Source organism: Mytilus trossulus, chromosome 2 (assembly GCF_036588685.1).
Source record: "Mytilus trossulus isolate FHL-02 chromosome 2, PNRI_Mtr1.1.1.hap1, whole genome shotgun sequence".
NCBI lineage: Eukaryota > Metazoa > Mollusca > Bivalvia > Mytilida > Mytilidae > Mytilus > Mytilus trossulus.
In genome coordinates, this window is record NC_086374.1 from 94,187,468 (window position 1) to 94,214,366 (window position 26,899).

A 26,899-nucleotide genomic window follows, 5' to 3' on the forward strand; every position below is an offset into this window, starting at 1 on the left:
CATTTAACTATTGCTTTGATATACATACTCTTAAAATAACTCATTTAGTTTCTCTTACAAAGATAAAGAGTCTTACATTATACAATTTATTACAAAATGGAAATAAAATAAAAGTTAAGTACACTAACAGCTTTAAATATAAAATGTGTAAAATGTATTGCATTTGCAATATCATTTACTTTTTTTGGCGGAATTGAAAGAAAAAAGACGATAAAGTACCGTTTAAAGTCAACACGGAAAAACCATTTAAATGTTAAATAAATTGAGTGAATTTATCAAAAACACTTGAGATTCCTATATCTACAAGTGACGTATAATATTCGCTCATACTATATTAATTCTGATACCTGTTTATACAACGCAAAGCTAAACGTTTGTTTCCACATTATCAAAAATAAAAACGCGTGGCTAATTTTGAAAATTTTATCTGTAATCATAACTTATTGAGACACGAACCGGGGAACATTGAATGAATACAATGAAAATTCGCACCATTCCTCATATTTTGTTGTTTATTTGGACTTTTACATATACAGAAGCCTTTTTTCCTAACCCTTACGGACTACATGTTGGTAGAGATGATTTTACACACGCAGAAATAACAGAAATTGGAATTCTGAAAGCAGTAGCAGCCTTTTATGAAGAAACACCACTTACTCCCGGAGGATCAACACCTAGCTCCGGTTCTCTGACGGGAATCCAAGATATTACTGCTAAGAAGCTATACGATAAGGTGTTTACAGGTAAAACATAATTTCAAAAATCTAAGCTTCCAGATTCGTTATCAGTAGCTACAAAACAAGGTTCAATCCACCATTTTTTACATAAAAAATGCCTGGTTCAAGTCAGGAATATGACAGTTGTAATCTATTTGTTTGATATGTTTGAGGTTTTCATTTTGTCATTTGATAAGGGACTTTCCTTTTTTTAATTTTACTCGGAGTTCAATATTTTTGTGATTTTACTTTTTTCCGTACCTACTGGATCAATTCTTACATTATTATATTTGTTTTCATTATTTTAAAAGATTCATATTCTTTTAACAAATAAAATTGAAAAATATATTAGAGAACAACAAGTAAAAACAACATTCGCTTATTTAAGCATATATATATATTCAAACGAGAAAACATCATTGATAAATTTGTTAGTTACAGCTTTTCATCATAATAATTCGTCTTAGATCAATTAGTAATATATGATTGCACAAAAATTAATCACTGCATTATAGTTTCAACAACTGATCAAAGTGGTATGACCCTATGAGGTCTTACTTATATATACAGGCAGCAGTAGTATACCGCTGTTCGAAATTTACAGATCGATTAGGAAAAAAACAAATCCGTACTAAAACGTAGATTAACTACTGTCTTGCTTTGTCTTTCTGAAATTTGAGATATTGACTTTATAAAGAGTTCCAATATTTTTGTTAAATTTGAACACTTCTAATGATAATTCTCTACAGGTGTATTTGTCCTGTTTGCTTTGCTTTTTCTGTTTTATATATGATTAATTCCATTTTTAAAAGAGCATTTTCAATTTATAAACAATTATCTTACACTACATTATATATAACCTGCACGATAAAAAAAAAACTTTCGACAATGACTATTCCCAGATATAAGTTTACCCGTAAAAAGTAAAATAACAAAAAAATCGAACTCCGGTAAAAATTCAAAACGGAAATTCCATATTCAAATTTTTAAATCAAAATCTCAAATACATTAAACGAATTGATATCAACCGTCATATCCTGACTTGATGCAGGCATTTCCTTCTGTGAAAAATGGTGGATTGAACGTGGTTGCCAGCTAAACCTCTCACTTGTATGATAGTTGCATAAAAATTGACAACAAAATGTGAACAAAACAAACATACATGATAAATAAAAAATATCCAAAATAGGGGTACTGTTGTCAACATTGTGTTTTAATCTAAATGACTATTACACAAATAAGTCAACAAAGAAAAAGGCATATGAATAAAGCTCATTAACAAAGACATAAGACAAACATACAATAACTTACCATTGCACAACAACGGGATGTATAAGTACCGTGCCACGCCAAATGGATATTACCAAAAATAGACCAAACAGTATAAGTAAAATTGTACAAAGACAATTACAACAATGCTTTAACACCTGTTTAATGATAAAAAATGTCAGTTCCTAGAATATATACTTCAAGACCATCGTGTATTATTTGTGTATTATTTGTGAAGTTGATATGGAATATTTATAAACAAAGTATTGGTATATTCGTATAAACTATTTTAGATCTTTAAAAAAAAAAGGCTAGACATTCTTTGACATGACAGTCAGACCAATACTTGTATGTTCAATTTGTATAATGTATCATTTAGTGATTGAAATGATATTCCATACGGAAGAACAATGATAAATGTCCCAAAGTTTTTTTTTAAATCCGTTTTCCTTATAAAATATTATATAACATATGTTGCACTGTACTATTATCATTTTTGACTTTTAAACAAATAATCAATGTATTAACATATCCGGTGAATACTTCCTGACACGGCATTATTCGGCTCTGTGTGTTATTTTAGAAGGACTCAAGTTTTTCTACTTTATCTTACAACATACTATTGAGTATTAAAATAGTATATATTAATATCGCTTGAAAAACACATCGTGTAAAAAGTAAAATCACAAAATTCTTAAGTGCGAGGAGAATTTAAAACGGAAAGTCCCTTATCAAATGGCAAAATCAAAAGCTCATACACATCAAACGAACGGATAACAACTGCCATATTCCTGACTATAGGTACATGCATTTTTCTAATGTAGAAAACTATGAATTAAAACTGTTTTATAGGTAGGTAGATAAACCGCTCACTTGTATGACAGATGTATGACTTGTGATAGAGAGTTCTGTGTTGAAATAAGTTAGGTTGTCTTTGTTCTATGTTTAACATATGTTCAATAAAGTTTAGAGTCCCAAACAATTACTTCAGATGTCTTTTTCTTTTACCTCAATTTACATATAAATGTAAGATTCCCCTCACTGTTATACATAACTTAAGTTGAAAAGATTGTTCTGTCAAAATATCGAAATAGTACTGTATTGAAATAGCTTCAGAATTATGAGAGTTCCCTGTAAAATATATTAACTTAAATTTGTAAAAAATAAAATAACAAAAATACCGAACTTAAAGGAAAACTTAAACCGTAAAGTACCTAAGCAAATGTTGAAATCAATAAGACTTACTACAGATCATTTAAAAGTAAAAGTAAAAGCTCACAAACATATCAAACAAATGGAAAACAACTGTCATATTCTTGATTTGATACAGGTAGTTGCGTAAAAAGAAAATGGTGAATTTGACCTGGTTTTATAGCTAGCTAAACCGTTCACTTCAATGGCAGTCACCGGAATAAAAGCATATTTCGAACAATTTTAATTAATCAACTGACACGTACGGTAGTTTAGTGAATCTTTTATGACAATGGATTAACAAATGAATGTTTTTTGTAAAGTTGAATTAATGAATTGTACTTCACATGCAACGAATTAATATGTAATTTTTTTTTTGCATGTGTCCAACACACTTACTTATGACACCTTATTCATACAATGCAACAGTTATCATATATTACACTACAAAACCTGCATGTTGTTTAAGGTCACTTATTTTCATGATGTAAATATTTTGTTAATTATTTTATACTATTTCATGTCACTGATCAGTTCAGGTAAAAATATAGGGATTTAAAATTATCGTCATTTCTTAAATTACCGAAACAAAAACCAGTGGAGAAATCACTTCTCCATGAGTGCTAGAACGAAATATACCGTATAGTTTGAGTTTCTCTGTACCGCGAAATGAACTAAATGTTCATTTGATAATAGATGTGTGGAAGTACTATATATATCTATGCTTCCTATATCACGAAACACGAGTTTAAAAACATTGTACCAACATTTTATTAATTCCAATTTAAATTGCCATGTCACCGTATGAATCTAAGATGATTGAGTTTGGAGTACCAAGTTATCATAACACATTTATTTGATTGTGAAATAAACTTTGCTTAAGATAACAATATTTGTATACTATTGAACGTAGAAGTACATGCCTGTTCTCTAACGGGTGGAATTTAAAAGCATTCGTGTGGGTTTTTCATGTTTTCACAGCCAGTAGCCTATCCCTTTCTCAAGTTAATTGGTTATATATAACGTACTTTTGTCGATAGGAAACCACCCAATAAAATGATAATGTCAAAATCCTTCGAATATAAATGTTCATTAAAAAATAAACTACATTTGTGTTAATAATGTAGTAAAAAAAACCCGGCTTTCGCCTAAAAAATAATGAAAGTTAAATGATGGATTGTTTGGTATTATTTCTACTGTATTACTCTCACCTTTAAGATCTTACATTATCTTCAACGAAAACATAAGTAGGTAGTTACTGACTTTGCTCGTGTTCAAATGTGACATCTACCATGTAGTCTTTTTCTTTTACTGCACTGCAAGCCTTTTAAGAGAGATATTTTGTTAATGACACAAGTCTATTCCTAACAAGCGATACAAATACTCTATACATGTGTGCATGGCAACATTGCTTGTTTAATCAATGACTCGCATATTTGATTTGTATGCATAATGCCATAAATTGGATTTATATTTTGTACTTTAGAAACAAATCAAGGACATATATATTTCTGTGCAGTTAATTCCCCTAATTAATGTACTTATCAACCCTTAGTTTTCAGTCTTGTTTTAAGTGTGGCTTTCTCGAAAAGGTACGAGTGTTAAAGTACCTTGCCACAGCATTGGCCGTCGACTGAACAAAATTTAGATTTAAATATAAAAAATGTTTTCACATAAAACTTATAAGAAACTAGACAAATTGATGCCCCCGCATTTTTTAAAATATCATTGTGCTTAGGAGAAACAAATGATGTCCCCGCAGATGCAAAGTCTTATTTTGAAATACACAAAGATGAGAATGTGAGCAAAATAAAACCCCTAATCAGCCAACAAAATGAAATCTTTATAGCAGTCTGTAGGAAGAGTTATCTGAAATAGCTATATACCCGTAATGAGCGGACGGAAGAAAAGACGGATGGACGGAATGAGCAAAAACAATATGCCCCTATCCCAACTTTCAGTAGCGGGGCATAAATGAACATTTCGGTATATAATTACGATTAAGTTTAAAAGGGCAATAGCTGAATGTATCATACTGAAACGTTTATCCAAATTCCAAAAAGTCTAAAATAAACTTTTTGCAATGGATTCGATACTTTGTTTCATGTTATTATTTTCTTGGCGCCATCTAATTATATATCAATAGATATCGACCATGTGCCATTTGAATTTCCAAGTTGTGTGTTTTTTAATATTGTAGGATACACACACAGATGATTCATTCATATTAGAAAATGTTCTGTTTTGTATAATGCAACATGAATAATTTCAGATTTCGTAATTGGATATTGCAATATAATGTCTAGACTTCATACTTAAGTATAGTTGCTTACGATTTTCCTGAATATTCACTTCAACATTCAGGTTGGTATGAAGTGTATGTTGATCCGTCAAACATAAATTTGAGTAATAGTCCATGTAGGCATAATGTTTTGTTCTTGGAATTTTTTGTTGGCCCCGTTTTGAAATAGCTTATAATATAACGATGGATTTCATAGTTTATTGTTCATATATATGAAACAAGATCTGCCGATAACATCTCTGGTTGAGGATCGTGACATTTTGATCCTCAGTTGCGTTCTCTGTGTTTGTATACCGGCGTTTCTTGTTCGTACGCCAATAGTGTCAATAAATCATCAATACAGATTTTCGGTGACCTATAGTTGTTAATGTTTGTGTCATTTTGGTCTTTTGTGGATAGTTGTCTCATGGCAATCATACCACATCTTCTTTTTTATATTTCCTTTTTCGTTTTTTTTCTTCAAATTCAGGTTCAAGATCACCTAGGCGCTTACAGGATGCAATTGACAACATTGTCAGATACAATAATAAAGTTGACCAGGACCATTTCAACGAGGCAGCGTGGCATTTCAATGGTGAACAGATTGAACCAAGTAATATTTTTTTCATTCTTTGGACATTACCTATCTAATTAATTGTTTTGTTAACTCATTATGAGAATTCCATGATATGCCATAAGGTTTCTTACTTTAGCTTATCAGCAGGTGATTACCATTTTCTGCGATAAAAAAGCATAAGCATAAATTCAAAGAGATTATGAAAAAACATTATTATGAATACAGGACCCGAACACAAAATTTGCTATCATTCTAGACACATTAAGCCCTTCTAGTCGCATTAAATATATAAACATATGAACAATTCAAGTAGATGCTATACATATTTTTGGGCGGACTTCTACCTGTTGGTTTAGTTCGTCATTTCAGGTCAACCGAACCATCGTTTGTTTTATTATTAATTTGGCTGATACATTGATAAAAACCTGCATAATGGAAAACTCCCTAGTACATTGATTAAAAAAATGCATAATTTGAAAACTCAGACTGCTCGTTCCCGGTTGGATCAGCAGGATAGCTAGTAGTCAGGACTTGGACACAAGGTTTGAAGATACGGATAAAGTTTTGCAAATCATTTAAAATTGAAAAAGTTTCTTCCTCGTTTGTTGAAAAGTTAGTGTTACATCGTCAGCACAATTCACTATACATATGTGTGTAATTTAGTGTAGATATCCTGACTAATTGCAGACCTTAATTTCACTCTAGTGCATTGTAAATATTGTAATGAAGTTGCTGTACTTTTATTTAATGTATAGGTAACTTAAAGCTCCAAGGTTTACGCTCACAACTACTATTGGAATTAAATAAACCGAATCCTGATTATGAATTGTCACGACAACTTATTGGCCAATTTTTACATATTTTACAAATGTTTTATTCAAATACCAACTGGATCGAAGACAACGGCGCAAACAAATATCCCGCTGTCGGTGAGTGCGTTATATTTTTTTATTATCATATTCTATCCTCTGTTTGTCATTATTACATTTAAAGGAAATTCTCAGATTAAAACTGTTTATTAAAATCAGTGGAAGGGGGATCGCCAAAAAATTGCATAGTACATAGCAGATAAATGTAGAGTAACGTTCAAAGCTTACAAGCTTATCAATAGAATTGATTTTTTTATTTTAAAGAATAAGGAGTGATGAAAGGGCCTTAAATCATCGGACACATTTTATTATTATACTGATCATGCAAGAACCTACAATATACCAAATGGGCACAACCTGTTGGTTAATAAGTAAAAAATGAAAAGACATCGAGAACAATTTAAATATATTTATACACATTTTATAAATAATCAATAATATTTCATAATCATAAACGTAGTACGTCAATGCTATGCTGAAATTTATAACGGGTTTATTTTCAAATAATTTAAATTTGGATGTAACGCGTCTTCTGATTGGCTGGTGGTGTATTGTCTATCATCTTATAGACATAATGTTGTCATGTGAGCGTGGCGTTATCAGCGATTTTTCATGATTAACTCCGGATTAAAATGAAGGTTACAATTAATTTACAAGGAATGACGCAGTCTATTCAGTGTGCACCACATATTTGTATTCAGTGTGCACCACATATTATTTCGTCATCATAGACAGAAAAAAAAATACAGTCATTCTTTAATTAGTACTTTATTAATATATGGATTTTTTTCTGCTTGTAAAAACTTATCTATAATATTTTACAAAACCTTTTTCTCTCAGGTATGACAGGAGTAAGACTATTACCAACTGCAGCACCCAGCGACGACGCTTGTAAAAGTTGTGTGTATGTATTCATGCTTCCCTTTTTAATAATTTAGATGTAGATTTATAGTAAAACTCTTCTATTCTTCTTCTAGATTAGGCTAATTTAATATAAGATTTGAATGCTTCTTCTTTTAATTTTATTGGAGTGTAAATCGAAATATTGTAAATATCAAGATATCAGAATGAGACAAATCGGAAGTTTAGGAGTGTTACATTAAACTAAAAACGTTGTTGAAGCCATACACAAAGGTATTAAACAATTGATGAAACACCATTATATGAAAGACATATTAATTTTTCATGAAGGATTTCGTGTTAATGTCTCATATTTTCAGATTTTTCAGATCAAGAGGGTCCAAATAATAGTTCTATAATACCGGTATCGTCATCTTTTCGTCTGTTATTCTATTTCTCAGTATAAGTGTATGTTTATGAACTATTGACGAAGTTATTATTTAAAAACATAACAAAATAATTTGCTGTCATGAATATTCTGTATGACTTTCACTGTTTGATTGTAGTTTTCAGACATATGAAAAATCTAATTTCTCGATAGACTCTAAATTTTTTTATAGAGGAGTTTGTGTATTCAATATAATATTGCCGAAAAAACAGTTTTTGACAAGCGGATATAAATCAGGACAAGACATTAAAAAGCCATTCAGTAAGTACATTGTTTATTTCAAAATCCAAGTTTTTTTTTACTTGTTTTAATTACATTTAATTACTTAAACTACAAAACACAATATAAAATTTAGAAAAATTATATTTTGTAAAAATTGTACTAACTTTATTTGAATAGAATATCAAAATATCAATTAACATTTAATTAAACAGAACAGATGCAGAGACACGTCTGATCTTACAACATACTAGTAATTCGTCTTAAGAATAGATTGTAGATTCTGCAGCAAAACTACGCTCGTTCAAAAAAGGGGCTTCATAGGTTGATCTACACAAAATAAGGAAAAATACAGGATACAAATTATAAGCATAGTTTTGGGTGTGTATTAATAGATTAACAAGTGATGACGATTACTGAGGTCATAAAAAGTGTCTCGTTTTAAATTTGTAATTTAAATAGAAAAACATAGTCATTTGAAAAAGTGACTAAGAACCTAAATAATATTGAATACTATTGTTAAAGTTCAAAGTGCTTTAACATATGTAATGTCTATTAACAGAAGACCCAAAAACAAACACAAAGGGCAAATGTAGCCATGGAGGACCAACTGACAACACCACAACTACAAGCGCAGCAACGGGCGGAATGAATAAAGACTCAAAACTCCCTGAGATGTCTCCGCATTTTTATAAACATACGCCTGCAGCTGAAACAGCTATTGACCATACTGTGTATTTCTTCAATGACAATAGTAAGTTTGGTATCAGTCACTTACGGTTTTTTGGTAAAAACATCTATTGTAGGACTCAAGTACACATATGACATTTTTTTTTTAAATCACTATTGAAAGCTGTTGAGAGTTGATGATTCAAGCTTAAACATGTCTTTGTATTTGAGGCAATATTTGTCCTTGTTTTATATATTTATTACGGTAGAACTTTGTCAACATGATGCTTTTTAACAAAAAGTAAAATCACTAAAATGCCAAACTTTTGGGATAATGCAGAACTGACAGTCCCTAATGAAATTGCAAAATCAAATTCTCAAACACACCAAACCATTATATAACAACTGTTATATTGTCATATTCCTGACTTATCACTTCTTCAAAAATATATTTATCCAAAACAAAGAATGATTTTTATTGTAGCAAATGGAATACGACATTTGACTACTCCAGAAAAATTCATGAAACTGCTCCAATTAGACTCTGATTACTCCTTAGTTTTTGTAATCGACACGAGTGGATCAATGGCTTCTGATTTACCGACGATCAAACAACAGTCAAATATTATTATACAGGCTGCCAATACAGTTTCCAATTCACCATCTAATTATATACTTGTTACGTTCAGTGATCCAGGTAAGTTTCATTTTGACCTCTGATATTAATGAAAGTTTGATTTTGACGGTCAATTTGGATCAATCGTGTCAAAATGAGCTCAACACATCGACAATATATAATTCGCTTTCATGTCAATAATTCAACTCATTTCAATCCACATAACTAAACTTGGATGCTGTTAATTTAAAAAACATAAATAACAAATACACTCAAACAAATGAAATATCATTTAGAACATTAAACCACAAGGTATACATTCATCGAATAAAGCTGTTCTGTTTAATTCGTTTTTGGTGTTCATTATTTCGGTAAAAAAGATTGTTTTTCATCGGCTTACCAATCAGGGTTTCTCCAAAAACACTTTAATTTTGTTTCGCTTTGTTTCGCACGTTGGAAGTCTTATTACCAATCCGATTTTTTTGTAAAAACTATGCAAGGAAAATAGTTGGAATAAGGTATATGACTCGGTATTTTTGTTTGTGATATGCCTATTGTAATTATTCCAATTTCTTTTTTACAGTGACATCAATAAATTTACAAAAGACTACACACTCAGCAGATATTACAAACTGGATAAATTATTTAAAAGCTCAGGGCGGCAGTGGTGACGATTGTCCGGAATTTTCGTTATCTGCGATTGAGTCAGGTAAGGGGAAAACAATCTTAAATACAATTTAAAATATGATTTTGAAACGAGACAAAAAACGTACAAAGGACACACGGAAATGAATGTAACGTTTCTTAACAGCAATAACTGCAAACATAGAACAGGCAAAAAATCGACAAAAAACTGGCAAAAGAAAGTAAAAATGAAGTATTACACATTATAGAAATTTTTCAAGAATAAATTTCGTATAAAACGTTTACACCAATTTAGCGGCTAACTGTATAGAAAATTACTTAATACAAAAACAACTTATATCCTTTTTCATTCGAGAGAACAGATGCAATAAAAAAAAATATAATATCAAACAAGCCTTTTACATATTATTAAGAACTTTTTCTGTTTTTTTTTTCAAGCTGCTAATGCATCTTCTCCTGGATCTATTATATACGTATTCACTGATGCTACACCAAAAGATCCTTATAAACAAGAGAAGATCGATAGTCTTATAGCAGAAAAACAACTACAAATATTCTTTACTGTCACGGGTACATGTTCAACAACGAATCACAACGGTTTGAAGTATAGTGACAACTCTAAGCCAGCAATAGGTAAGTACATCAAGTAGTAGGCGCGGAACCATAGTTGTTGTGATCCTTTGTGGTTTGTTTTTTGTAATTTTTGGATCAAAAAGCTGATGACCTAATGAAACTGAAAACAGTGTATAACAGACCTTCCGATAAATCCAAATATCTTTGAAAAGTATCTCTTTTTCTACCAACGAAAGCAACAACAAGGAACAATATACTTATAATTCAAATAAAATAAGTTTATCTATTTATTGAAGCCTTTCGCTTTATATATTACAAGTGCCATTGCAATTTGATATATCAATGCAATATAAGCAAACTTGCATCATTTCAAAAGAATTAAGACACACACTCAAATATACTTTATTGTTTTGTAGGTCGAAAGAAAAGAGATGCTCTGGACAACTTTTATAATGAGGACAACGAAGATGCAGATGTAAATATAAGATAAAACTCTCTTTTTTTTCATTTCAAGGACTTGCTTAGTTGAATATCGTCAATATACAAACACAATTTGTTTTTGATGCGTACGTAAAATTAAAATATTATACATGAATTTTGGACGGTGACATTAAATGTATTATGCTTAAATATTAAAAATAAAAAGTAATATCACAAAAATTAAACCATTACTGCAAGTTCTACAATTATTGCATTTTTTTTTCAGAATGACCTTTTTGTTTTTAGAGAATACTCATTTGGAATTCCGGACAATCTGAATACAGATATATGTGTCATAAATCAGAAGGTTGTTTCTTATAATTGCGATATCCAGCATGTTGCATGAATCGCATTAAGAAGAAAATCACAATTATATCTGAATTTATATTATTCTGACTGATGCTATTGTTTATATCTAGATAATTACAACATGCATTTGTTTATTTTGAAATTTTAATCTAAATTTCAGAACGATAAGCAGTCTAGTATTGTCCTAATTGTAAAAGAAAAACTAAGTGTATTAGAGCCACCTAGAATTCAGATTCCAGTTGACAATACCATTGAAGAAATTCACATCGACATAAAAGGCGATACTGCAATGCCCCATCCTGTGTTTCAAAAGCCTAACAGTAAGTTTAGGGAAATGTTGCTACAGTTTTGATCGATTCTTACCTCTGCTTAGAACAGTCAAATTAATATCAAAGAACTTTTCTAAATAGTTCTGTTAAATATATTGACATAAAACTATCCTTTGACAGGACTATCAGAATCAGTCCAAGGGTATAAATGTCAAATCCTGCAGGTTAGAACATTTCGGATCTCTTATTCCGATTGAAAGCAGATCCCATTAGCTGGGATATCCCTATCGTTGTATCTACTTTTTTTTTTATTTAACCAGGGTAATTTTTAATAGTCTGTATTGTTCTAACAGTAGCTCTATTGTTGAACCGGTATATGTTTGTAATAACCCCTCTCGTGTTTCCTGCATATTCGTTTTTAATAATCAACTTGGTAATGCTTCATGTGATGCGTAACATACACACATGTCGCCTATGCAAATACATTTTTTTAAACTATGAAAAAAAATCTATTTGCACAAATAAATGCAGTGGAAAAGAAAAAAAACCATTTGAATTGTTATTAGCTGTGTGTCAAAATTGCAAATTGTGTGTACATAGCATTATTGATTTAATTTGATTTACAATGTACAATTTGATATATTATCTTGCAGAGGAATACGTTAATATGGATGGACAAGATGCATCAAAGACTATATTAACAGAAAATATGATATCAATTACTATTCAGGTAGAGTTTGTTTTTAAAATAACTTACCTTAATTTGTAGAGTACCTATTATTATTTTATTTCTATGGAACACTAGTTGATATAAAGCAAACTATTTCATACTGCATGGTTTAAGAAGACACGATGTTAACAGAAATGGTTAGAAGAGTGTTTGAAATTACAGTCTTTTGTACGTTGTGAATTCCGTATAACGCACAAATCAATTGGAGCCAATCGCCTTTTAAAAAATGTAACAAATGTGACTTTTCAGTAGTTTCATAGCCAATATGAAATTAACATCAAGCCGATAAAAGTAGTATTGACACATTCAGATAGTGATCCAAATAAGTGTATTTTGTTTGTTACGCATATCACAGATGTTATTGCTTTTGTTTTAAAAGATGTAAAAAAAAAGATAAGAGTATGATGATTAATGTAAAATTCTGAAATTATTGCGCAAACTATAATTTTGAAATAAACATTTTATATGAATTAACAGAATTTTTCTCACAGTCGTAAAAATAAAAATCGCATTTAAGTCTTAAATGACAAATCCGCAATAATAAATGCACGCAATGATTTCTGAATTAACAGTACCTTTATGCTAAGTTGAATGTAATATCAAAATATATATTCTTATATTTAGGATCCTGAACCAGGAATATGGAACTTACTACGATCTGATTATACAAACTGGGACATTGAAGTAACAGGACTGAGCAACCTAGATTTCGAATACAAAATATCCAAGGATGACATTGAAAGTAATTATTATTATAGGGACAAAGCAAAATAAGTTGTCTGACAGCTTCATAAATGCCATTGATATTGTCTTATTTAATGTAGGAGTTAATGTATATAAACTCATCATAGATACCAAAATTAAAATTGTATGTATACCCCAGACGCGCGTTTCCTATACAAAAGACATACTGATCACGTGCAAACATTTTTATGAAAAGCCATAGCTTCTGTCAAGTATTTGTTTATGATCGTCGTATCCAAACTGCCTTTGAAATATTATGTTTAATGAAATTAAAGATAACAGAGCATGCTCAACTATAGATCATGCACTTACCTAAATCGATTTGCAGATTTTGATAAAAGTATGTGTTATATTATCAAGTTTCCTAATCTACGGTTCTGATCTAGTTATGTTGCAATAAACTTAATAGCTCAAATTCAAAATAGAGGTTGCTTTCCAAGATCTTCGAAAGTTTTGATATTTTAAAAAAAATGGAAACAAGCATCAAAACGAACATAGCATGAAATTTGCGTGTTTTTTCTCAGTATAAAAGAACAAAGTGTTATATGAATATAACCACCCATTTATTGGGAATGTATCTACCATGTGTCAGATAAGTTAAATAATAGAAGTAGAGTTTCTGTCACCTTATCTAATGTTCAAATGAGTACCAAGAGTACAATTGAAACAATAAGACTAATGTGAGTGAGTATCATTTCAAATACCGAGACCGACGTAAAATATAAAATTGAGAAAGGAAATGGGGAATGTGCCAAAGCGACAAAAACCGACCATAGAGCAGACAACAGCCGAAGGCCACGAATTGGTCTTCAATGTAGCGAGAAACTCCCGCATCTGTAGGCGTCCTTCTGCTGACCCTTAAAAAATATGTAAATTTGTACAGTGAAAATTGACGTTATACTAAACTCCAAATTATACACAAGAAAATATGAGATATGAGATCTCAACCCTCCCCTATACATCTAGCTAATGAAGAAAAGTAAACGCATAATAATATGCACATTAAATTCAGATCAAGAGAAGTTCGAGTCCGATGTCAGAAGATGTAACAAAAGAAAATAAACGAAATGACAATAATATATAAATAACAGCAGACTTCTAGCAGTCAACTGACACGCCAGCTCCAGACCCCAACTAAACTGATTCAAAGATGATGTCTGCGTCATATGAATATCAGGCACAATCCTTCCCGTTACGGGTTTAGTATCATACTATCATAAAATATATGAGAAGAACACACTACAAAAGTCAAAAAGTCTGAAAAGACCAGTTTTTGTCTGAATTTGCATGAATTTTTACTTGACATTCTTAATTTGTCTGCATAATTTTTGAAAATTCATAGTATTAGTTTGTCTAAAAAGTTTCTTGATTTTTCTTGACAAGTGTCTTGACAGTATTAACATTGTCTTAAAATTTCTCGACACTTCCTGTATCATCTGATAAGAGTCTGGATTAGTCTCGACCAATTCTTGACTGTCTTAAATTTGTCTCGATCTGTCTTGACATATTCTTGACATTCTTAATAATGTCTGAATTTGTCTTGACATATTCTTGACATTCTTAATAATGTCTGAATATGTCTTGACACATTCTTGAGAGTATTAAATATGTCTTGACACTATCTCAACAGTATAAATTTCGCCTGAACGGTTTATGAAATCTTTTGGGTTTGTGTGGCTAAAAAAAGAGGAGGGTGGCTTTCGTGTTGGTCAAAGAATTTGTTCTCGTCTTGATTCAAACTCTATATTTTTAGAACAACCCAAAAACATTTTTGTTTTATATTTGGGTGTTGAGTTTTATAATTTTTTATCAACAAAAAATTGTGATAACGGGCTCCTTCCTGAAAAAAAAATGTTTAGATCTATATTATGTATGTTTGTTTGAGACCAATGAAATTATTAATTAAAAATTATAAAAATCAACACTCAAATTTGAATAGTAAATAGAAATCATTGATGGGACCCATTATGAATACTTTTTTTATTATTATTCCTTGAGTAGATAGTAATTTTCTTTTAATCTTTGGAATGTTTATGGCAGGTCAACTGATAAGTTGTATGGCTGATTACAGGTAAATCAATAATTTCGATTTGACAGTTGTGTGTATTCTGGGGTGTGTTATAACTTAATTTCATGGGGAACATCCTGTCCATGTATAATACTTAAGATATATTCCAACAGATGGCATTACACAAATTTTTCTTCTGTTAAATGAATGATTTTATGTCATCATAATATGCTATTTATATAAACCACATTTTTGTACAATAAATATTTACCATATTAACATTGGATATTATGAATGTAGAGTGAAATATGTCTACCATATGATTGGTTTTAATAATTTGATTAATAATTAAGATTTAGGAATCAAAATTTGTATTTTTTTACAAAAAAACACATTTAAATTGTTTTATATCAACACACCCTCATTTAAATTTTCTTATACATTATATTTCGTAGTCATATTTGCATTTGTGAAACTATTTAAATACCCAAATTTTCAATTGTTTTACATGCCAAACTTCATATTTGTTGTAAGGAATGTAACTTAATAACAACAGTATATTATGTAAAAAGAAATAAAGATTAAAGTTATATTATGAATATTGGTCATGATTTGTTAAACTCAGAACTGTCAAGTAAATTTGAGACACAATTCAAAATGTTCAGAATATGTCAAGCCAAACTGAGAAAAAATAAGAATGTCGAGAATATGTCGAGAAATTTCAAGACAGTATTCAAATGTCAATAATTTGTCAAGAAATTTTAAGACCATATTCAGAATGTCAAGAATATGTCGAGTAAATTTCATACAAATTTGATATAAATGAGAATTTGTCAAGAAAAATTAAGACACGAGTCATACTTTTGGAGAATGTCAAGTAAAAGTTCATGCAAATCAAGACAAAAACTGGTCTTTTCAGACTTTTTGACTTTTGTAGTGACATAACCCGTGTCTTGTCAACAACTGTTGTTTTCTTTAAATAAATGTGTTTAGTTCCGATGCAAAGACCGACGTAAACTACTTGTTTGATTTAAATCGAGTGCTTTATTATTTTTACAGATAAGTTTTTCATAGAAATTACAACGGATTATAGAGACAAATCTATGGTGATGTATAGCTTAATCATTGGTAATCCAAATGGAGATGTACAGACAATTGATCTAAACCGAACATCCGAAAATGTATATAGTTGCAATGTAATGGAATACAATAAGGTACGTACAAAATTGAAAACAACACGTTTGAGATCACCCCTAGTTTTTGGTGGGGTTATGTTGTTTATTCTTTAGTTTTCTATGTTGTGTCATGTGTACTATTGTTTTTCTGTTTGTCTTTTTCATTTTTAGCCACGGCGTTGTCTGTTTGTTTTAGATTTACGAGTTTGACTGTCCCTTTGGTATCTTTTGTCCCTCTTTTAATAGTTTTGTAATAATTTCAAAATTTAAAAACGGACAGTTTTAGTAAAAAAATTTAAATCATGTCAGTGCCAAAGTACTGACTACTAAGCTGATGATATCCTTGGGGACTGATAGTCCACCAGCAGAGGTATCAACCCAGTGATGTAAAAAATTGAAACAACACATTTAATAATTTCTTATGTCTGAAATTTAGCTACAAAGGAAATTGTTTTCATCAAAATGGCAATTTAAGGGTGTGCTTAACGATTTACAAATTGCAAAGCCAAAAGTTAAACACTGTTATTTAGTAAATTTACGTCATCGACGTTTTGAATTGCTTGATATCAAACGGCTAGCACAGTGTTTTAACCTTTGGTCTACATTTATCAAGAAACTAATTGTTACTTTACAAAAGTATTACAAGTAACCAATAATGGGTTAAATTGGAATGATTTACTGGATATAAAAACGAAACAAGGGAGTTTATTTGGTTTCTTATCGTATAATAAACATTTACAATCATATAATTGACATTCTCATGATGTACTTCTTTCTCAAAATAGGATTTCGTTCTTGCAATCGAAGGACTAGACGAGAAAGGCTATGTGTTTCAGAGATTTCATCATTCATATTCAGATGTTAGTGTCGCGACTGTTGCATCACACACAGGTTTGTTTGGGTCTGTTTTTGACATCTTATTGACACAAGCAACACTGAAGTTTTTAAATTTTATAATGAAAGATCTATAAAGTATTCGTTTATTAATTTATTAAAGAAAGGTAAAAATAATCTTATACCACATCTTCCTATATCTTTTAAACTATCAACCAATATATACATTTACGTCATTTGACATATTCTTGCATCTTGAAAGTTTATAAATGAAATAGGTTGAATTATATTCTATTTCAATTAATTATTTAATCTTTAATTACAGGACACTATCGACATCGCCGTGCAACCCCCTGGGATCTAATGGATGTGTATCGTCATTTAGCCTCAGTATCCGGTGGTCATATGTTACAGACTACCAAGGATCAAATACCCTATGTAGCGAATATGTTTAAGGTAAATAATATTCCGCGATAAACATGTGTTCAAGATAACCATGGTTGTAGTTGAATTTTATTACTTTCCCATTTGTAAAACTTCAATGTTTTATTTGTTGGTACCTTCATGAGTAAAGGAATCACAATCTGATCACAATCTGATACAAAATCATTTTCGTTGAATGAATGCAATTCAAAAGTAAAAAAAATAAGTGGATCATGTTTTAAGCACGTAAATTTCATTGTAAATACCGAATAAGATTTATCACCGGATTTGTACATCATGTGAATAACATGATAGGTACTAATTGTGGAGCTGGATCTGCTTATTCTTCGAAAACATTTGCGATCACTAACAATTTGTGGTGGGAATCATGTTGCTTAGACTTCTATGTTGTGTTTTGTGTAAAGTAGTTTGCCTGGTTTTATTTTAGCGTTGTCCGTGTACTTATGAGATAGAATGTCCCTCCGCTATTTTTTTCCTTTCTCTCTGAATAACGGTGAAAATATGCATTCTTTTTAAAGACTTTGACATTATTCACAAATTACAAAAATATGTTGGCTCGCTATTCCACAAAATAAAATATATAACATTTTAATTGAAATACTTTTATCATAATCTTGATTAAGAGTTTAAATTTGACGTGTTGACATAGTAATTAAGAGATCATCATATTCTATAACTTAAAAAGACATCATCACCTCATGCTTTTATTGACATAAGCAGTACACTATGTGAATATATTTTTGTATCTATATTTGTAGGCATCACTATCAAAGTCTGAAGTTTTAATCCTCAAGAACGTATTTCCAGGAGGGCCATCAACAACAAAGCAAATAAATATTGATATTGATGACAGTATCTCTCAGTTTACACTTAAAATACACAGCAAAAAAGATGTTCCGCACTTCAACCTTTTAAATTCAAATGGTAAGTCATTATTACTTCATTGATGTCAAGACGATATGTGTTAATCGACAAACTAAGAAGAGTGAAAAATTTAAAACTATCATGAAATTAGTATATATATGTTATTTCTGTGTCTATATACCAAAATAGTTCACTTGTAGTAGTGAATTTGTTATTTTTTCAAAGGAAACATACATTTCAAATATAAAAATGATAAGATAACAAACTACACCTTCTGTATTACATGCTCTGGTACAGGCATATACAAATTTTCCTTTAAAAATGTCCTGTACCAAGTCAGAAATATGGCCATTGTTATCTTATTGCTTGTTTGTGTGTGTGTTACATTTTAACGTTGCGTCGTTTGTTTTCTCTTATTTTTGAGTATAAATTCACATTGCGATAAGACGTGTCACGGTACTTGTCAATTCCAAATTCCTGTATTTGGTTCTGATGTTATATTTGTTATTCTCGTGGGATTTTGTCTGATACTTGGTCCGTTTCTGTGTATGTTACATTTCATTGTTGTGTCGTTGTTCTCCTCATGAATTTAATGCGTTTCCCTCGGTTTTGGTTTGTTATCCCGATTTTGTTTTTTGTCCATGAATTTATGAGTTTTGAACAGCGGTATACTAATGTTGTCTAATACCGAATATGGCGGACAAAATATGTTTGCTGGCATCAAAAATTATCTCTAACCTGTTTACTGTTTAACATGAGAGCAAACTATAATAATTATTTCTGTAGTGATGAACTCATTTGATCGATACAAGGCAGAAAAATACGAACACAAACACAGACCGGACGTGGTAAGGAATTATACATTCCTCACAAAAAGGACATGCAGTTCAGATCTGAGAATATGCAGAGTTACTGACAGCTAGTTCAAAGCAACAACAAATAGAAATGATGTATCCAAATCTAAAATATCAATCAATACATATCTAACATCCAAAAGAATTATTGCAAAGCTGTCGTACACAGTGTTTATCATTAATGTTAAGTAAACGAGTTGTGTGAAATATCTTAAGCTTACTACACTTTTTGTAATTCTAGGGAATACACAGCCTATTGATAACAAGACAATTCACATGTACAATATTGGTACAACATATATAAGTATCGTTGTGGATGTAAGTATCACAAAGAATTGTCTTATATTAACACGTGACCAATTATGTATCGTTGTGTTCTGTAGATAATCTTCTATGAATAATAACGCTAGCGCTTTAGGTATAATTCTGTTAATTGCTGTAAAATTGCATAAGCTTATAGTCCTACGTAAATGTTCGTAGAACAAAACTACGTATGCAAGGGTAAAGATCGATAAATGAACTGAATATAAATAAAGTTTATTCTCTGTGTGCCACCCATTATAATTAAAATTCAAAAAGTATTGATAAAGATCATATTCAACTTTTGCAATCATTACCCAACATTGCTGACTTATCCGTTCATTGTTTGACAAACTCAGGATTTCAGCAAAAGTTTTTAACATTGTCATCAAAGTGGGAGGTTTGGCTGGACAAAAAAACAGGTTCAACACATTCTTTTTGCCTATCAATATGGAAGTCATTCACAAAATTGAAAGTACACTTTACTCCCTTTTATAAATGTTCAAAGCACAAACATGAAGGAGGTGCTTACATAAATTTGAATTGAGTTTTTTAACATTTTTAATTTAGAAAATATCAATTAAACAATATCCCTATTTGAAGGTGACTCCAGAAAACACTCCTAATGTACCAAATTTATAAAGTGTTATTTCTATTTGCCTGAGTGTGGTTTTGCTTGCTTGCAGGGTGATTCGTATATTGCAGTATAATCTTGCCTCGTAGTTCAAGCAATTCTTGGTTTTATTTTTTTTTATTTTTTCAAATATATTTTTACATAGGTTTGCTTCTTATTTAATTGTTCTTTGAAGTTTTGTTACATATACATTTGTAAACTTTTGGTGCAGAATGCAAATTTTGACCATGACTGTATTTTGCTATTATGTTCTCTCTAGTCATACAGTTTTTAATGTTTCTATGTATTTTTACATCTCTGGTATTCACATGTTTAAGCATGATGGGCAATTCAGAAAAGCGCTTCGAATATTTAGAAGGCATTTGCAACGAATATTTCAAAACACGTGAGGTATAATTGGTATAATACGTTTGTCAGTGCGCTGCTCCTAAACTGCTAGTCAAGTCTTATAATTCCAAACATTTTTTTTTTAATGTAAGCATCATGAAATGATCCATTCAGCAGGTATATAACAGTCTATATATTAAACTGTAACTAAATTGGCAATTTCTATCGAAAAACTGCTCTCTGATTGTTTTCTCTTTATTGTTTGGCGCTTCACATTTCTAATTTGGCGTTTAACATATTTAAACATTTTGCTCACTCAAACTGATTTATGGGTAAAGTACTATTTATTTTCCACAGACTCCTAAAACAGGTAGTTGGTCGTTACGTAAAAATGATATGAATGAGTGGGATGTAGAGGTTACAGCTCAAAGCACAGTTGATTTTACCGCAAAGCTAATGACATATGATGCAGCAAGTTTTTCCTACTATCAAATTCATGGAAGACCCATTCCAGGTTAGACTATTTTTATGCTTGTTCATTATCTGATTTTGAACGCATATGATTGTACTATCGATGTCTATCGATGAGTATCAACAAAACGTGTGTGAAGCTATCGATAAACATACATTACTAAAGCATCAGATAAATATAAGATTTTGCAAAGACAAAATTTGTTAACCTAGAAACCAAGTTATCAATATGAAAAGATTTTCAATACCAGTACTGAGGATTTATTTATTTTCATGGGTACAAATGTTTACAAAAGTCGAAAACAAGCCTACAAAAATGTGTCCTTTGTATCAAAATGTTATTTATTCAAGGAACACATTGTAAGACTGGACTATCGATTAACATACAGAACTTAAGCATCAGATAGAAATATATTTTAAGATTTTGCAAAGACAAATTTGTAAACGATGAAACCAACTTATCAATAAGAAAAGATTGTCAATGACCTTCTGTGGATTTGTTACTTTTCATGGGTACCAATGTTTGCAAATGGCGACAATAACAATCAAAACCAAGGAGTAAAACAAGCCTACAAAATTGTGTCCTTTGTATCAAACTTTTATATATCCAAATCAAGTAACACTGTGTAAGACTGGGTAAAAATATCTCTTTCCGTTTCAAAATTATAGTTTTTTGGAAATTTGTTTGGAAGAATGAAACTTTGTACTTTTACATGAAACATGAAAATTTTAAACTGAAATGTCCAGAAAAGTTAGTCATGACGGTAAACTTTCTCAAATATTCTCATAATGCATACCAAACTATAATTTGTGGCAAAGTCACCAAGGGACTCATTTTCTGGACCGCTTGCCCTTAAGTTTACTGTTCATCTATATCCACGAAATCAATGAACATGTGAACAAAATTGATTTCATAGTATCAATATCACATTATTATCTTTGTAGCAACGTGTAGTAACATGTTCGTTAGAACAATGGTTATTTCGTTCACTACTGTTTCGTGTTTCCGATTAATTTCCTGTTAGTTTATAATTGAATGTAGCTTTATAACCTTTTAACTGTCATAGGACTGTAGATTTTAGATTGTATTTATTTTACAGTAACTCCAAAATGTGTTTGTTTATTTCAAGGTAATGGACACATACTTGTTAGCGATATAAGGTATTTTGTCTTGCTTCCCTTAAATCCACTTTGATCCTACTATGTTTCGAGCTCTTTGCTGACATCTTCCATGCATTTTCAAAACTAAAATATAATTATCAACACGATTCGCATGCAAAAATATTTATAAGCAGTTTGACATTACAAATAATCTTCGTTTGTCTTGAAGCATTTTTGATTTTATAGATTTTTTTTTTGTTTCTTTCAGATGAAAATGTAACCTTAGCGATTGAAATTAACGACAAAAGCATAGACTTAAATCGTGTTTCGCTATTGGATGTATTTGATGATGAAATATCACATTATTCGTTGCAATTGAGAAATAAAACCAACCCTCGAGCGTTCTATATGACTACTATTATGATTCCACATGAGGTAATTGCTGAACATTGCTAAACATAATACACTTTAACCAATACCTCTCTTTTTGCATGTTTTTTTCTGAGTTATTCCTTAGATATAGTTTACTTTTCCTTAATATTTACTTTGTTATGTCCTACAATAGTCCAGAATATTATGTTTTTTAGTCCCAAGTCTTCGGTTGATCGCTAGCGCGCCCGTCCTGTATCACCCTTACGCGTTTGGAATTGGTTTAAAACATTTATATTTGTAGCTGTAATCACATCAACCTAAAGTTGACATGTGGAATCCTAATGATTTAAGATATATACCTTATAAGGTTTGTGTCCAAATTGCGATCTTTCTTAAATAAAGGAATGAGGTAGTGTGAATGCAGAGATAGAAAGTGTGGAATCCACACATATTCTGCTATTGTCAAGATTGCATGAACATAAAAAATGATAATATACTGAAAAATAAATTTCTTGGATCCTCATGCATTTTTAAAAAAAATATTCCCAGTAATGATGGCACAACTGTTTAAATATTATAATAGTTATCAAAAGTACCAGGATTATAATTTTATACGCCAGTATATAAAACAAACTTGACCAATAAGACATGAATCGTGACACTTTACATAGTATAAAATCATAATACTAATATGTATGTGGAAAAGTAAGATAAACAATAAAGTGACCAAACAAATGTTATATTAATTTCTGAATTTGAATATAAGGTAAAAAAGATAAGAAGAAACATAATGTTTTTACCATTTTATTTTTAGTTTTTCAAATTGGCAGTTGTTGGGACAACTAAGTCTACTGGTAACAATTTTGTACGGATACATCGGAATTGTATAGAAATAGTTAACATAAAACTAGACCATTTACCTGAAAAAGGTATGAAGAATTGCTAATAGAAATGCATTATATTGATTAATCCTTATATCAGTTTACGACTACACAAAAATAACAAATAATTGATGTAATAACTATTATTAACAAAGCAATTTGAATTATTTATGTTACACCTCAATGAAAAAAGACATTCATATAAACTGTAGAGTTATTTGAAAGTAATTTCTTACTTTTTCGAATACATCAGTATTAATTGTATAAATATATCTCTTGGCAATGAAATAACATTAAAATGAGATGCGCAAGATATCAAACGGCTTTAAAACTTATACCTAACAATCAAACGATAACGCCATGACAAAAGAAACCAACAGAAAACGACGAAAGAAAAGGCAGTCTAAGAAACACGACATGCGATGGGAAGAGGAAACAACACAATACCAAATACCGGGGCTGATTTCATGTGCTCTAAAATTGTAAGCAGATCCAGCTCTTCATACAATACCCGTCGTTTTTTCCAAATATGTAATTACAAATTCGGTAATGAGTCATTTTTGGTGATGTCACATGTAAAGAAGATAGTTACATGGTGATTCCGATAATTGGGAAAGTATGTTGTCATCCCTGAAACAGATATTTGTAAAACAGATATTGCATAACGGTCAACAAATTCTTAATTGCGTCAGTAAATTTATGAAAGGGAAACATTATTTCTATCAGTTTGATCCCCTGCTCTAATAACTTCCTTGTCAGCATCAACCCTTTATTAAGGAAATCTATATAAGACATATGCTGAATACACTACAAGTTATTTGGGATACATGTGAAAAACATAGTCATCATAAGTTGTAAAATATAATTTTATTGTCTATGTATCCAAACGTGAAGTTAAAATCTGAAGCAAGCTTTTTCATTCTTTTTTTAACCACCTGAATGAAGAACAAATAAAAAATCGTCAAACGAAGAACACAATTTACCTTGTTCGTATAAGGATTCCGATTTGTTATTGTAAAAAAGTCTTCTAAACAATCGTATGATCATTTTTGTTTCATTAAATCATATAGATCCATTGTACCTTAATGAGGATCTGAATGTGACATTTGTCATAAAAAATGCTGGAAGTCAGGATGAAGATGTTATAGTCACAATAAAAGACGACAAAACATTTGCTGTCGGAATTAAATCTAGAACATTTCATCTGAAGGCATGGACAAACCAAACGAGTTATTTTACAATACACGGAGGCAAAACAAAAGGAGAAACCACGTAAGTCAGAGTTATGTTTAATATGCATCGCTAAGAACATCATATGTTTGTTTATGTACTTGCGTTCGTCCGTGTGTCCCTCCAGCATTAGGTTAAAGATTTGGTCTTAGGTAGTTGAATGTGTAGGTTTTACCTTATATACCCATTATTGTTTTGACTCGATTCATTAAACATGGGAATGTGATTCTGTAAGCTTTGCATAGTGCACTATGAACACTTATGTTTTATAATTTGTCTAATAACTCGAAATCTGTTCAAGTATTTACAATTTACAGAAAGATATTCATACAGAGGTACAATATGCCGTACATTCTACGCAAGACCAGTACTTGAATAACATGACCAAGTTGATGGATTCACGTCTAGAGGAGTGTTAATAAGATAACGTTTGTACAGATGACTTAAAGACAGTTCTACAATTAAGCGAATATCTTCCTCATAGGCGAACATTCTCTTTTCTTTTTACTGAATTTTTCGTAAAATATATTTGAGCTCAACCTCAAAAGCGTTTGGCTTTATATTAATGGTTTATGCTTCATTGCATATTGTTTTGTTTGTTATAAGTAAAATAAGAATAAACAACCAATGCCAAGGAAAATTAAAAACGGTAATGGCCTTGAAAATAGCATAATAAAAAGCCCAATGACACCAAACGAACGAAACACATCATAGACTTGACACATGTATTTTTCAATGTAAAAATGATGGAACAAACCTGGTGTTTATATCTAGCTAAACCTCTTATTTGTATGACAATATTTTTAATTGAACCGCGGTTTCAAAACATATGTCTGAGGCTTACATCTTTTGTAAAGTCTATTCATCTATGTGTTTATAAGTTTAAACGTTTCGTGTTTCTTCTATATCCATATATGAGACGTACTCTTTACATGATGTTTTTTTCTAAAAAAAAATGTCTTGTTTAATGATCTCCTTCAATGGGATTTCCTTCAAAAGGTCGGTGTTTGTTTAATACAAACATACTTTCGCAACTAATAATAAAATGACCGCCACGATATGAAATTGAGAATTGAAACAAGAGTTCTGACAAAGAGACAAAAACAACAGCCCCAGCAAACAGCAGAAACAGGCGAAGGCCACCAAGTGGCGTTTTATTTCCAACAATCAATCGTAATGAAAGCTGATTTAGTAACAATAGATAAAACATTATAAAACATTGTCCAACAGATTAACGCGTGTTCATACATGTATGATGGTAATAAAATAAGATGGTAAACACACATGCAATACGAGAGAAAACAAAAGGGCATTCATAGATTTTATTCCGGTTATTGATAAAATCATTTCAAGTAATAGTAGTTTTTAAGTATTTGTATAAAAAAATTAGTTATATAAGATTATGATTTCCTTACTTTTCAGAACAATCACACTAACTGCTAAACCAGCCGCTTCAACAAGATCTAACAGCAAGTTTCAACAAGTCATAACGTCTCTGACAGTCGAAGAAAGGGTCGGTATTACTGATATTTTTTTTCAAGTGTACAATAATGTAAACAACAAATTGGAAGGACCCCATGAAAGGGTTCAAAATTCTTCAAAAGTCGTAACAAATTACCAACGGGTAAATCAATGAAAAAATCAGCAAGAATATCCATGCTTCTTGTAGCGCATAAACAAAGAAGTGAGACAAGTTTGCATTTTAGAGAGTTGCAACATTTGTGCTATCCTGTAACTCTCTTTTCTTTATTGTTGGTTGCAATTTCAAATCAATAATAACTAGACAAAGGTATTTCTTTTCATCTCGTAAGACTTTGAAGACAAAACTTTACGACAAAAGAGATGATTTCAGCTTTGCAATTGTGAACTTTCCATTTCTAAGTGGCAACATTCAAGCTGCACCTGCATACGGGGTATATATCTCCCAATTGATACGATATTCCCGTGCTTGCATTTCCT

General features: G+C 30.7%; 1 protein-coding gene across 1 annotated transcript in view; it reads left to right on the top strand.

The window, feature by feature from the left end:
- The first annotated feature begins 308 nt into the window (after positions 1–308).
- LOC134706108 (uncharacterized) overlaps positions 309–26,899 on the top strand; it is a 36,582-nt gene continuing 9,991 nt past the window's right edge. The window contains exons 1-23 of the mRNA XM_063564817.1: positions 309–743; positions 5,948–6,070; positions 6,790–6,963; positions 7,744–7,807; positions 8,364–8,452; positions 8,973–9,164; positions 9,564–9,776; positions 10,279–10,404; positions 10,779–10,973; positions 11,330–11,388; positions 11,863–12,022; positions 12,625–12,701; positions 13,326–13,443; positions 16,513–16,667; positions 17,414–17,519; positions 17,788–17,918; positions 18,665–18,830; positions 19,866–19,942; positions 21,243–21,399; positions 22,726–22,892; positions 23,644–23,758; positions 24,781–24,982; positions 26,363–26,453. Coding sequence (XP_063420887.1) covers positions 470–743; positions 5,948–6,070; positions 6,790–6,963; positions 7,744–7,807; positions 8,364–8,452; positions 8,973–9,164; positions 9,564–9,776; positions 10,279–10,404; positions 10,779–10,973; positions 11,330–11,388; positions 11,863–12,022; positions 12,625–12,701; positions 13,326–13,443; positions 16,513–16,667; positions 17,414–17,519; positions 17,788–17,918; positions 18,665–18,830; positions 19,866–19,942; positions 21,243–21,399; positions 22,726–22,892; positions 23,644–23,758; positions 24,781–24,982; positions 26,363–26,453 — 3,231 coding nt within the window. The 5' untranslated portion in view covers positions 309–469. The remainder of the gene's footprint in view (positions 744–5,947; positions 6,071–6,789; positions 6,964–7,743; positions 7,808–8,363; positions 8,453–8,972; positions 9,165–9,563; positions 9,777–10,278; positions 10,405–10,778; positions 10,974–11,329; positions 11,389–11,862; positions 12,023–12,624; positions 12,702–13,325; positions 13,444–16,512; positions 16,668–17,413; positions 17,520–17,787; positions 17,919–18,664; positions 18,831–19,865; positions 19,943–21,242; positions 21,400–22,725; positions 22,893–23,643; positions 23,759–24,780; positions 24,983–26,362; positions 26,454–26,899) is intronic.